Raw genomic sequence first — 13,697 nt, 5'->3', positions numbered from 1 at the left:
CACTCAATTACTTCATCCAAAGGTAAAGACTGGAAGGGTTTTGCAAGCGTTCATGTTTTTTAGGGAAAGGAGGGAAGAGAACATACTCTGGAAGAGCCAATGTCTTTCATGTTGGTCTCACTGAGAGACTTTATGAACTCACTTCATGACAAATTCTTTCATGGGCTGGAGATATGTCTATCTGGACTTATAGGAACCACTCCAAAAATATATTCCTGCTATAGAATTCTATCATTATTCTTCATGTAATGGTTTAAAAGCAAACAATAAAGCAAGGCCACGGCATGAGATTTCAGCCGGAGCACTCTTTAAGGTTTTGGAGTTTTGGGGGTGGGTTTTTTTGGTGTAGAATCCATTATGCTTCCATCTCATCATACTGGTTTCATCTCCTCCTATATTCTATAGTAGTCTTATATAAATAACCATAGTTACAGTTATGCTAAAAATAAATATTTACTTTATTGCTACACTGCTAAGTGCAAAACAAATCATATGAGGACAATATTGTTATTAAATCAATCAGTAGGTTTGAGAGCAGCAATTTTGCTTGTTTTTCCAGCTTTTTATTGTTTTTCCCCTTAAGAACCCCATTGCTAGGATCTAAGCTCAGTTGCACGCTTCTGCTCCGTGGACAGCAGCAGCCCAGGTGTAGATGGGTTTCCACACACTTTGATGGGCTGCTCCAATGTCTGATAAGGTCTTCAGTAAAGGCTGCTACCATGACTTCTTCCCTCTACTCAGCTGCTTATTTTAATGAACTACAGATCGATGTCCCTGAGATTCCTACCACTTCCTCAACCCTAGTGATGAGTACAAAAGTGAACTGGGGAAGTTCAGATGTCATCAGCTATGTCTCAGATCTTTAAGAAATTAAGGAAAGAATAACTTGGATGATTAGCAAATTTAACATCACAGTGATAGATATCGTATCATATACATTCAAAAGATCGATTTTGCAAAGTGTCTGGGCTTCCTGCTGGTGAGGAATATTTCCATTTCTCAGCCCATGGCCTTCCTTGCAGACTTTCATGCTACCCTCCTTTATCTTTCTAACTAAGGCTCTGCTTTGGGTCACAGACTGCCATTTCTTTAATATTTGTGCATAATAATTGTGCTGCCACCATCAATTACATTCACCAGATATTTTTCTTCCTGGCCTCCTGCAGCTTTAATCTGAAACTTTCCATTTTCCTGTCCATGGACACCATCACAGCCTGAACAGAGTCCAATTTTCCATTAATGGACACAGCAGGCTTTTAAAATAAATCAGATGAAGATTGGAGTCTGCAGCTCCGGATGCACCGTGTGAAAGAGTTAGCCAGACCCAACTCCCAGCACTGCACCAGCTTCTTTCTGCTTATCTTTGCATTTATTAAAATAATAAAAGGTGAACCAAAAAATAATAAAGAAAAAGAAACAGACAGCTAAACAGCAGCAGTCAAGTGAGAAGCACCGAACACGGAATAAAAGAAGAAACAAGATCTCATAGTTCTTAACCCATCTACATGATCTGTAATTTAAACTGTGATATCTGAAATGTTCCTTAGAGAGTACATCTGAATGTAGTTACCCCGTATGCTCCACTGACTGGTAGAGGTCTAACTTGGCATGGTATTTCTTTCTCAGATTAGAGGAAATAAAAGATTGGGTTCTGGACAAAGAAAGGTCATTTTTTTTCTTCTGTGTAGATTGTTGTCTTAATTCAACTCCAACCTGTACAGAAACAAGATGATACACAGGTCACCCTGGAAGGCAGATGACAGTTTGCAGAGTCTTGGATTCAGAAAACGTTAATCAACTTCTCAGGTTGTCATGGGAGATGAGCACTTTGAAGTTCTGGTGTTGGCTTTGTGTGCATTGTAAACTTTGCCCATGGAAATATCCCAGTTGTTCATTGGTGTCCAGTCTCTGTTGCTCATTGGAGGATGTTTCAAGATAGCTGGGAGGATGTCACTCCAGGAGCAGGCATTAAATGTTGAGCTTCAAAAAGCACACTGGGCTTTTGAAAGGTGTGCATGTAAATGCCCTGTGATTGCTTATAAGCTTGAGTTGGTCTAGCTTTGGCTAGAAAAAATGCTCACAACTAGAAAAGACTGAAATTGGAACAACCTGCTGATGTTTGGAAATGTGTTGGGCTTTGTCCATGTGAAATGCCTAAATCATACTGAGATGTTTTGTTAAAATGCTTGTGCTCCATGAGGAGCTACAGTGCAGGTAGCTTGTGGGTTGCATCACAGGAGGTCGGAGCACAGACCTAGCCCTCTCTGAACAGCTCACTTTTGGCCTTGAAGGCAGAAGGAAGATTGCTAATAACTGCATTTCAAGCATGCTGTTCAGCACACTTTTAGTCCTCTCACAGCTAGTGTGGGAGAGGAGAGGTCCTTTTCTTAAGAAGAGATGATGATGAAGATGATGATGATGAGTGGGTAATCATTGCTTCAATTTTCCTTTCTTTAGGTGGGCATGTGATTAACATCCCTTTTCCTCTAGGGATGCTCATGTGGACAACCGTGGTGATGGCCCCTTGCTTCCCTTCTTGCCAGCACTGTGGGTTTCCCTGTAAAGGAAAGCCAAATGGGTGGTGAGTGGGTCTGACAGCCAGGTCTGACACCAACGTGCAACCAAAAAGCAGCCAATGTATGCAGGTGGGAACCAGGCCCCCTGTGCACTCCTGCCCTGCACTGAAGACAGAGCTAGTATCTTTCCCGATTAAAAGGGGCTGCATGTGGCAGTTGAATCGACAGGAGTCGGTTGCCTTGCTGGCTGTGATCTCACCCACGGATGTGGGGTGGTGTGAGGAAGGTGTCTGGGGTTCAGACCTCCAGTTAGGGGTGTTCACGTGTGCTGTGCTGCTGGGACATCCAGCTGCCAGCAAGTGGGAGGGACTGGGGCACCGTCTAGACTGTTAATCCAGCTCAGATGGTGACAATTCATCTTTGCTCTGAGTGGGTTGAGAGCAGTTTAGAAATAAAAGCTCTTTATCCATCTTTTTAACACTTTACAGCTACTATGTTTCTACATTAGGTTTTTATCTTTTTTAACAACAACAAAAAAATACAACCAGGCTTCTTTGGTTGCCCGCAGAAAATACTGCCAGAAACCACACGCTCCCATTGTTTTCTGTAGATTTATAATTTCATGAACTGTTCCTCTCTCTCTCACACAGCCTGCCCGACTGTTCAGCTCTGCGTTCTTCTGAATCTATTCCTGGTGCATTATCTTTCCTCCCCATCTGTAATGGCAGTTTAGTCAAGACCCTGCTGAGGTGTGGAGGGGTCGGGAGGACATCACGAGTGTGCTGCTTTACCAGCCAGGGCTGCCCTGCGTGCTCCTTGCGAGGGGGAAGCAGACCAGCTTGCAATGCATCTCTTGTGCTTACCACTTGGTAAGCTTGCTTTTTCTTTAGCAATCTATAAATATGTTGAGATTTGCCATCTTATCTGCCTGTTATTTTAATTTGTGTGTATGTGACGATTGGCTAAGTGTGAGAGAAGGGGAAAGAGCTGAGACCTGTGCACTCCCAGGGGTTCCTAATACACAAACAGGTGGGCAGAGATTTAGGGACCAGAACAGGGACCCGACCCGTTCGACTTCTGGTGTGAGGGACTAAAAGCTGATGCTGCGCCTGCTGTTCTCGCGCTGTGATATAATGCCTTTGCCCTTTGTAAAAACTCAGCGCAGTGCAGCTGTGTGGGCAACACAAATAATTGGTGTGGTAACAGAGGAGAAACAGGTGGCTTACAGTAGTCCAGATGTTTCCAAATCTTTCCTTGCTGCAAGGCTCCAGCCTGAAGGAAAGCTTGTCTAAAGCACAGACTAAAAACAAAGCCAAAATCCCAATATTCCCTCTCCTAAATCAATGAACAGAATCCATTCCTGGTAACCCAGGCTGTGTTTGTGAACACAGGGCGGTTAATACTGGTTTGTAAATGAGCCCTTCTGCCTCTTCATGCTCTTGCTCTCCCAGTCAGCTCTGAAAGTAACAACCCTCCAGCTGCTGGTAGAAGCAGCAGCGAGGAGGAAGGTAACTTGCCCTTGGTGTCTGTATGTGCTTGGCAGGAAAGAGGGAGGCGTATAAAGGCTGGCTCATGCCTGCTGCTGAACTGAAAATGCGGGAAGTTCCGGTCTCACGTCAGTGGTTCTGAAAACCTGGCTTGCACCGCTTCTTCCTCAGTGGACATACCCACTGACATTAGCCAAAGCAACACTTCACTGTGCTTGGGAGCTCTTGGAGCTTCTTGCCTCTCTTTTCTTCTTTTAGTATGTCGCCAAACTACATGCCAGAACTTTGTTAAGGCTAGTAGCTGCTGCTGAGAACATCCCCATCACAAAATCTCCACAGAGGAAAGATTTCAGTTTCACATTAGATGAAATACTGACATGAGCTTAAGAAGTTGTAAATCAGTTGCCAATGAAATTTGACTGCCAAGTAGAAGGCTTCTTCTCGTTTGAGAAATTAAGTCCTGGAGCATCTGCTTATCAGTGTAGCAGAGGCAAGGGTCCCAGCTGGGTTAAGATGATGGGACTATGGAAAGGGGTGTATGACAGGTTAGAGGAACATGTAGAAAGGGCAAATTAACTCATGATAATAGCCAATATTTAGCTCTCGCTAGGGGAAGTGTTTGCAACTGCTCGCCCCCCCCCCCTCCCCCCCCCCCCCCCCCCCCCCGCCTTGCTTTGAAGGTCTACGGGCCGTTTCAAGGCTCAGAGCTCCTGCTCTTTCCCAGCAGCAGACTAATACGCGTCGCTTCTCTCGCTGTTGGTCCTGGCATTTGCTGGGGTCTGGGCAAGGTTTCTTCTTACAGCGACAGCTCTCCCCTGCGCGGATCCCGACAGCAGGCCGGGGCTGAGGCAGGGAGCTCTGGCTGTGTGGGATCGGTGGGGCTGGTGGGAAAAAGCCAGGTTTGGGATCTCAGAAAGGCCTTTACGCTTGTGTGCAACTTTGAAGGGATGCTCCTGAAGCTTCTTTTTCCTCTTCTTTTTTTTCTCCTTTTCACTACAAGGTTTACAACGGACAATGAACAAATCAAGTTCAAATCTGCCTCCCACACTCCCTCCCTCCCTCCCTCCCTCCCCAAAGGTGTAACTCGGGACAGATTTCAGTCTCAGCCAGTGATGTTGGCATTGCTGCTGTGATTGCTCAGTGTCTCACCTCGCTGAACTACTTTTTACCTTTTTTTTTTTATTTTTCCCCCTCCAATGTTTAACGTGGGGCCTCGTGCCAAACTCCTTTAACATCGTGGGAGAGTGTTACTATCTCCTAACAAACTACTCACTGCTTCCAGGGAAGACACATGCTGTGGGCTCCTATTTTAGGAGGCTGGAGCAGTTAGCTGAAGTTGTATCATTTAAAGATGTTATAAACTAACCCAAAGAAGCCATTGCCTGTTATGTGAGTAGTTTTGGAAAATGATTCCAAAAGCTTTTTTCTGTATATTTGTATGTTCTGGGCTCTGTGTAAATCCAGCTAATGTTCATATTGCCCCAAATATGATTTACAGCTGAGGGTCTCTGGAGAACCCAGACAGTGATGAGTGGAGGTAGGAAGCCAAACCTTTTGCGTATCTTCATTAATGTGGAACGAAAATGCACAATAAATGGCTGTCCTAGGTGGAAAAAACCAGCTTGAATGCCAACAAGTGGTGGATAATTGGGTGTGTGGGCACATAAATGTCCAAAACTGAACTTTCAACCTCCCAAGCAGAAGCAGCTGCTTGTGAACTACAACTGGTACAGCAGCCAGTTGTAAATTTTACTACCACCTAGACTAAAGCAAAATGACATATCCCAGATCTGCAGTGAATAAGGGGTTGTGAGACACGAGCAATGCTGAGGAGCCTGCTTCTGCCTTGTCCTTCTGCACACTGATGGTTTGGACTGGGAGAACCAGGGCCTGGCAGCTCCAGGAGGAGGAGCTGGTGCTACAAAAAAGGGCTTAAAAAACTCAACCCAAAAGAATGGTCTGGGAAGAAGTTCCAAGATCTTGGCTGGAGGAAACATCCTGATAGCGAGGGCTCTGCAGGGAGATGAATGCCAGGAGACGGCGAGGGCCCTTGGGCAACCCCACCGCTGGCTTCTTAATAAGCAGCTTTATGTCCTATAGGAAGACAAAACCAAAGCCATTAGGCACATACAGATGAGCGAACTGAATCATTTTACATACTGTCACTGGTGGAAAAGAGTCTGGGTTTTCCAAGCTTTTTTTTAAACTTTTATTTATTTTTTTAGAAAAGGAATAAACTCTGCATGGTAGAGTGTACAGTATATAATTTCAAAACAGAACAAATGATATGGAATGGATTATTTTTCCAAACTATTAGAAGTTGAACCTAAAATCATTTGTAAATCAACACTCATTACCATGTAAGACAAAGGAAAAACAATCAACATGGTTTTTGTTTGGTACAGATTTCCTCTACCACTTCAGCCTGAATTTTCCCAGGGTTGGGGAGAAAAGGGGGGCAAATCCTGCCCGTTGTCCTAACCATAATTGTACTGACCAAGCTTTGTGCTCTGAGACCTAGCATCATATGGCTTTATATACGTTCCTAAGTGAACAGTGCAACATAATCAACATCTTAAGTGTTTATTCCACATTCAAACTGTAACTGAACATCACTTTGAAACCCTTTCCCGCCCCCAAAACAACAGGAACAATAAAAAAAAGCAGAAAGTCTCCAGCAATCAGATTTCATCCCAGAAATCTGTGTAAACTGTAGATCAGGGTTGGGTAGCAGCACAGAAGACAAAAGATGTGACAGCATGATTCAATAGCGTCTCTAAAGACTACTGTAAGACTGTCATTCTTTAGTCTGCATCTTGCAATCACAATTTGCTTTCTCCCTGCAATACTATAAAGCAACATTAAAAAAAAATCAAGACTCAAAAGCAAAAGGTAGAAGCCTTTACAGAAAAGTAAAGCTTCTGCTTAGCCTTGAGTGGTCACTATTAGAAACAGATCTCTGCAATCAGAAGCAAATCTTGAACGTATATACACGGCTTCAGTGGAAAGGGATGCAGCCAAGGATGGAAGCCCTCCTAGCAAACCCGCAGACCGTTTTGGCTTGTAGGTCAACTACACTGCCTTTTGGGACTGAATGAACCGGCAGGGCAGCCGTAGGCATCAGGCATGCTCCAGGCTCGTGGCTCCTCTGTCCCTGGGCTGCACGGGGGCCGCGAAGAGGAGGAGGAGGAGGGAGCAGGCTGCCGGCAAGGGCTCCCCTCCCCTAGCGCCACAATTGGCTGAACGACGTGTGGGATGCAGCGGCCTGGGGTGTTGCACTGGGGAGGTTAAGTGCAGGCTTTTCTCTTTACCCCCTCCTCCCTATTCCTGTTGGAATGTATCTATATCAGTAATTAGATAAGTATTAATAGTAACTGTAAGCTACCATAGTCACTCTCCCCCTTAAAATGGAGGGAGAGCAATAGCATCAAACAAATTCCCATTTGTCCTGACATGAGTAACCTTTCCAGATCCTATAGAGCAATCATACACAGGTGTTTTTCATACTAGAATTTAAAGGAGTCAAAGCTGGTAAAGAAACTGGATGTTTCCTGGCCTAACTGAAGGAAATAATAAAACTGTTTAAAGTAAGAGCGAAAGAAAGTAAGCATTAGTGTGTTTATATCCTCTGGTATGTCCCACTTCTCTACAATCTGCTCACAAGCCCTTTCCATACTCTGAGCAAGCACTCCCAAACTTAAGAAAGGTAAGGCTTCAGCTAAAGTCTCATGGCTGAGTTTATTATTTATTTTATATAATTACCATAAACGTAAGTATATTTGACTTTACCAGATCCATGTGGGGCATGTCAAGGGCAAGGCTTGTTAAGTGAACCAGCGTGGGAGAAGATTGGACAGGGGTGTAATCCCACAGGATAACAGCAATTGAACAATGTCCGTAAGCATGGCGCTAGCTTAGTGTGTATGTAGCACTGGGGAGCTTGGATGAAACTCTCCAGCCTTCTGGGTGTCCAGTCAGAAGCAGGGAAGCTGCAAGAAGTTTTACTGTAAAACTCCAGTACTGAAAAGTCTAAAGGAACTGGACCTCTAACTTCAATGGGCACTGATTTTAGGTTTTGCACAGTCAATTCTCTTAAAAACCAAAAGTTTAATAGCTGATGCCCCTGCTGTTGGAGCCTTAAGACACCTGTTATACTGCTGAGCCCTACTCTTTTTTTTTTTTTTTAATAAAACACTGTTTTAAGATAGAGCACAACAAATGTGCTTATTACGCACTCTAACATAGAGCACAGAAATACAACACTACAGAGTGCAAGTCTAACCATCTCCACAGTGGGAAAAGTGCGAAGGTTAAAAATATGCATGTGGCTTAACACAAAATATTTTTAAAAAACATGACATGGAAATCCCATACTAATGCTTTCATCTTTATCACAAACATGGCTGAAAACTTAAAGTCAGTTGCTGATCCTTCTCTCATAGTAGCAGTGGTGTAATCCTTTCAAAGGTACAATGCTGGAAAGATCAGAGAATAAAAAAACCAAGTGTCCAAAAATGATCCCATTTAACACTTTTCCAGTAGTTACATTTTTCAAGAAGTAAACACGTAAGGTCACCTTGATCTTCGCCATCGGTAACTGATGCACTCGGAAACAGCTAAGCCAACCACCTGGACTGAGATCAGTTCAGTGTTGCGCACACACACACACACACGGATACACACACAAACACCCCACAGGAGAAAGTGCACTTTCAATTGCTGATACAAAAATAGATTGGCACATTCTTTTTGACACAGTGAAGATATCCTCTTTAAAAGCTTTTTCACTTTAAGAAGTCCTCTTGGAAGTTGCAGCAGGTCTGTAGAAAAAGCACTATGAGAATGCACTCACGTGGGCTTCCAGGGTTTGTGTGATGGAGAGAGGGGTGGTCACGGAGGCTGCCCTTCCAATTTTTGCCACCTTTTATAGCTGCAGTCCCCACAGGTAGGCTCAGTCGCCACCCAGTTTCAGCACATTAACCATTTACCAACAGCTCAGTCTTCACCTGCTTTGAGAAAGTAACGATACGTGAATTTGTCCAAGCTGAGAGTCTTACATTGATGCAGTGTTTGCTATATGTTGCCAGAAAAACTGTTTTGAGGAGAGAGAGTGAAGCGTTAGGAGTCTGATTTTGCATTTCCAGTAGTAACTGTGGCTCAGGAGAGCCAAGCGGGAACAGTCGGGAGCCCCTTCCCCGCAGGGCAGCCAGTGCTAGGAGTTCTGCACCAAGCGTCTGTAGTGTGGCATCACTTCATGCTCAGGAAGGTGGAGAGCAAATTCCAAGGCCACCAGCACCGGGAACTCGAAGGCGATCAGCTCTCGCCTGTTCAGCCGGAACTTCTCTTCCAGTTTCTGCAGTGACAGGCAAGTAGAAAAAGAAAGAAAAGAAAAAAGTGAATGAGGATTTGACTTTCTAGTGCTTTCTTAAAGATAACATTATTCAAAACGTGCGTGCTGCTGTCATTAAACCTCTGCGCTGCTGGCCTTGCATGGCTCTAGGTTTAGAAAATGAGAGCGGGATGAACTGGATGTACTGACTCCTTACTGTGAACTCACAAAGCTCAGCCAGCCATGCTATTTCTGACGTGTTCGTCATTTCACTCATTCCATCTCCAGCAGATACATCTCCTAATGACCACAGTGATTATCACTGCAGGAAGAGGGAACTCCTGGCTTCACACAAACATTGAAATCACTTGTGTAATGGAAGGCATGCACCTCCTAACTGCCCACAAACTTCCTGCACTGCTTGAAAACACTGATTTTGCTTTCAGCATCAGTCTGTGTTACAACACCCTATTGGGAAAATTATTTCTGCTGCAATTAGATACATTTGATCTTAATACCTCAGAGGCAGAGGATGTCATCTTCAACAACCCTAAGAACAGTGAGTAACAGAAACTACTCTCCTCAAGGGGGATGAAATGGGTTTTATAGTTGGCTTTCTGCTGTAACATACTAAACCTCCCATCTGCTCTGCTGTTTTCACTGGATTCGGATGCTACAAGTAGGCAAGCAGCTGTTCAGGGATATTTAGCCCCCCTCTCCACAACCTCTTCTTATGATCTCCCTGGCTTGCTACTTCTCTGCCCACTGGGTCCACTGAAAAGCTCAATGTGTCTTAAGGACGGAATGATGATTCAGGATAGCAAGAGAGGCCAGATCTTCCAGCTCCCACTGGGTTGATTTTTTTTCTGGTTGTTCAGAGGGCTTTCTAACAAACTGTCAGCCCAGCTCTGTGACTGTGGCAGAAGGGCATGAGTCCAGTCCCGGCCCCCAGCCAAGTTCCCGTCTCCTGAACTGAGTGAGCTGGTTGTAGCCAAGTGCTCAGCTACCTGCCTAACTTCTGCAGCATTAAATCAGATTGGTATCTCAGTGCTGGTGAAGGATTATGGAACAACGCTCCCCCCTGTTAACTCTTTCACATGAAGTAGGTGAAAGACCAAACACTGTACTCTACAAAAAAATACGCTGGGGTGAGGTTTTCTAATGCAAACACTTCTTTTAAGTTTTCTTTCCCAAAAGCTTAACTTGATGAAAGAAATACAAACTTGGTAGTCTATTAGACTCCCTCTGGAATTAGTATCTGCATTTACCTCTCAAAGGAGAGTCCTTACTGGCACTCTTGAAAACATAATTAAAAACAAAATTAATTTCCTGAGAGTTAACTTTTAACTTGTACTGACAGAATGGTGGTCAGATACTTCTCAGACCTCACAGTATACGACACCAGGGTCTTCAAACACATCAAAAGAGCTTCCCTCGCCTCTGCAGTAACGTTGATCAGTACTACTTCCTTATAAATGTGAAAAAAACCCCCGTATTTAGCTGGCTGTACAGCTGGAAACCTAGAGGAAAACGTGACTACTGACAAGCGGGCTTGTGTAGAGCACACACTGGCACTTCACGAAGAAGGAACACTGGTAACCTATGGATACGTACATCTATAAGATGCTTGACTTCATGTTTTCTGAGGTCACTGCCAATTTTGGCTGCTAAAAGAACACAGGCTCCAGCACAAAGCTTTCTATTTTGCTTGTTCAGCTTCCCCTTGAGAGCGAGCTTCTCAAAGTAGACAAAGGCCATGGCCACTGTGGGCTCTTCAAAACCACATTCTTCTTGAGCAAGCTTGCGCATTTCTCTCTTCAAGCTGAGTAAAGAGACCAGACAAGTATGCTGTGAGCTGTGTCTTAAAACATTTCTCATTTCATCCCAAGTGTCATCTTTTCATAGATTCCTGCTTAGTCAAGTGGAGGAGAAAAGAAAAACGTAATTTACTGGGCAGGTATCTTTATGCTCTGTTTTGGGTACACATTTCATGGTGCATTTTGACCTCACTCTTCCCCCTCACTGCCCCCAACACATAGTTGTGTCAAACTACAAAAGCAACTGAAAAGCTCTGACATTTTTAGTAACAGTATTTCATCAGAGGTCTTAAGCTCCACACAATTTATTTAGTAACAACAGCTTGATTGCTGGTGCTCTATATGGAGCTTTGCTGCTGGTTATGGTTGGGCAAATCCAAACTCACAGGCTTTCCACGTACTGCAGTATTTTCTGGTTACAGAGCAACATGACTCAGTATCCTGGCCACTTCGGTCAAATGAAATTATCATTATTTCAGTGAAGCTGTACGTTGAGCCTGCTAGCCTGGAAACAGTGATGAAATACTACAGCTTTGCTGTGAAGCTGACCACTGTTTTTGCTTCTGGCCATGCTCTCTGGACAAGGCACAAAAGTCAACATTTCTCTTTCCTCAGTCTCCTTCTAAGCTAAGTGGCACGAGCTTAGAGACTGTTGTGTTATTTTTCTGGGTGTTTTAGTACAGTGCATGCCCAGCTTGCATCCTCATCTCATTATATGCTGCATTTGACACCTGACCAATGCGTGTTTGTACATTCCCCTATCTTGTTTACTCAGCCCACTAATTAAAGCAATCATTTGATTTATTCTGCACCTCTACCGGTCACGGCTCCTGAAGATCAATCAGTGCTGTGTCTCCCCTCATACATGGCAGCAACTGCACTGAAACGTGAGACAGATGCATCATGTTGCAGCCTTACCAAGCTTTGCAACATACCTTCTTATTTTACTAAGGGTTAACTTGATGTGAGGGAACTTCTCCTTAAAAGTCTCATTCATGTCCTTCTTGAGATCTGATGGCTTCACGTAGTCTATGACTGTGGTCTGTAACACATGGTCAAGAGAGAGTTACTCTTTTAGTTTGTAACCAACAAGATGACTCAATTCCCAAAAGCAAGGAGTACCTAACAAGCGCCAGTCAGTCCCAGCGCTTTCAGTAGAGGGGAAAATTAAGTCTGAATTAAGGCAACAATTTGTTTGTGACTGCTCTGTCAGAACAAGTGACCTGAAATCTGAGATGACTGTACAGCACAAGCCTTGAATAACACATACCTCATCAAGATCTTCCACGTATCCGTAAGAGTGAATTTAAGCTACATGTAGGTGGATGACATCTTGCTAAACAAAAAACCCAAACAAAACCAAATCACAGTAACTGAGCTGATGACCAGATTTTGTGTGCCTATCTCCATTCGGTTCGGGACATACTGTCAGTTTCTCTCCAAATGATTCTTCAAAGGAACCACTGGCACAGATTCTTCACTGCCATAGCATGCATTTGTGATAAAATGGTAATTAGTAATTAGGCAATTAGCCTATGTGGCAGGTCATTCAGCAGAGTGTGAGATAGTAATGCCATCATAAGTTAGGCAGTAAGTGGACAAAAAAACGTTGAGCTGGGACAACGTTTCAAGCATACAGTCTATTTCCTTTATGTTGAGCGTCCTGTTCTTTTTCATCACAACCTAAATAATTCCCCCAAATAGCAGAGTCCTCCTGGCCAGTACTGCAATGCCAGCACTCACATCTACAGATACACAGCACTTCTCTTGTTCCCTCAGTCTTCGTTCCGGTAGCATTTTGCCCAAATTCTCTGTCACCACTCACCTGGCCGAAATCTATCAGCTGACCAAACCAACCTTCATTTTGGGGATGTGTCAATTCTCTTCCTGGCTTTGGCTGTTCTGCCCCTTGGACAGAAGCAGAGAAGAGCCCCAGCTTATGCAGCTAGGGGACAACCTCGTCCCCAGGCACCCAGCTCCCAGCCAGCTCCCAGCATGGGCAGTGGGAGAGCAGCAGTCTGCAGGGCAGTGCATTCTCCTTCCAGTAAAGTAGTTTTTCCCTTCCAGTTGCTGTTTATGATCAACCTATATTATAGTAAAGGGCTGTCACCGCTAAACAACAAGAGGTGGAAAAAGGCACGCAAAACACTTGTCGTGTGTTATGCCTTTATCGCTGTATTATATCCCCATGGGAATCTGAATCAGCCAAGAAGGCTGACAGCATATGCTTGCAGGTTTTTTTAATAATTAAAATAGTATATGGAACGGCTTGGGGAGAAGAGAGTGTAACGGCTCTAGACAGCAATCTGACAGCTCTTGTTATCTGACATTGTTCTTGTCTAGATCCAAAATGAGCATGAAGGGAACACGAAACTGAAATAATGGATAATTACAGTAATTTAAAAGAAAGCAGAGCATGTGTTTCCCCTGAGTAGCGCACAGCAGTATTTGAGGTAAACATACTGTAACAGAGAGGAAAAACACAACTTCTTGCCATGGGGTGTTGTTACGGTCATACACATGTTTTATAATGTGAGCCACTGCTATT

General features: G+C 44.0%; 1 protein-coding gene across 2 annotated transcripts in view; it reads right to left on the bottom strand.

Moving 5' to 3' along the window:
* Positions 1–6,801: 6,801 nt before the first annotated feature.
* Positions 6,802–13,697, bottom strand: part of CABLES1 (Cdk5 and Abl enzyme substrate 1) — a 74,252-nt gene continuing 67,356 nt past the window's right edge. For both annotated transcript variants that reach the window (XM_040586114.1, XM_040586113.1), the window contains 3 exons: positions 12,085–12,191; positions 10,947–11,154; positions 6,802–9,356 (listed from right to left, as the gene is read on the bottom strand). In XM_040586114.1, the coding sequence (XP_040442048.1) occupies positions 9,216–9,356; positions 10,947–11,154; positions 12,085–12,191 (456 nt within the window). In that variant the 3' untranslated portion in view covers positions 6,802–9,215. The remainder of the gene's footprint in view (positions 9,357–10,946; positions 11,155–12,084; positions 12,192–13,697) is intronic.

Source organism: Falco naumanni, chromosome 3 (assembly GCF_017639655.2).
Source record: "Falco naumanni isolate bFalNau1 chromosome 3, bFalNau1.pat, whole genome shotgun sequence".
Lineage (NCBI taxonomy): Eukaryota > Metazoa > Chordata > Aves > Falconiformes > Falconidae > Falco > Falco naumanni.
The sequence above is the reverse complement of the archived record's forward strand: the minus strand, read 5'-3'. Positions and strand labels throughout refer to the sequence as shown.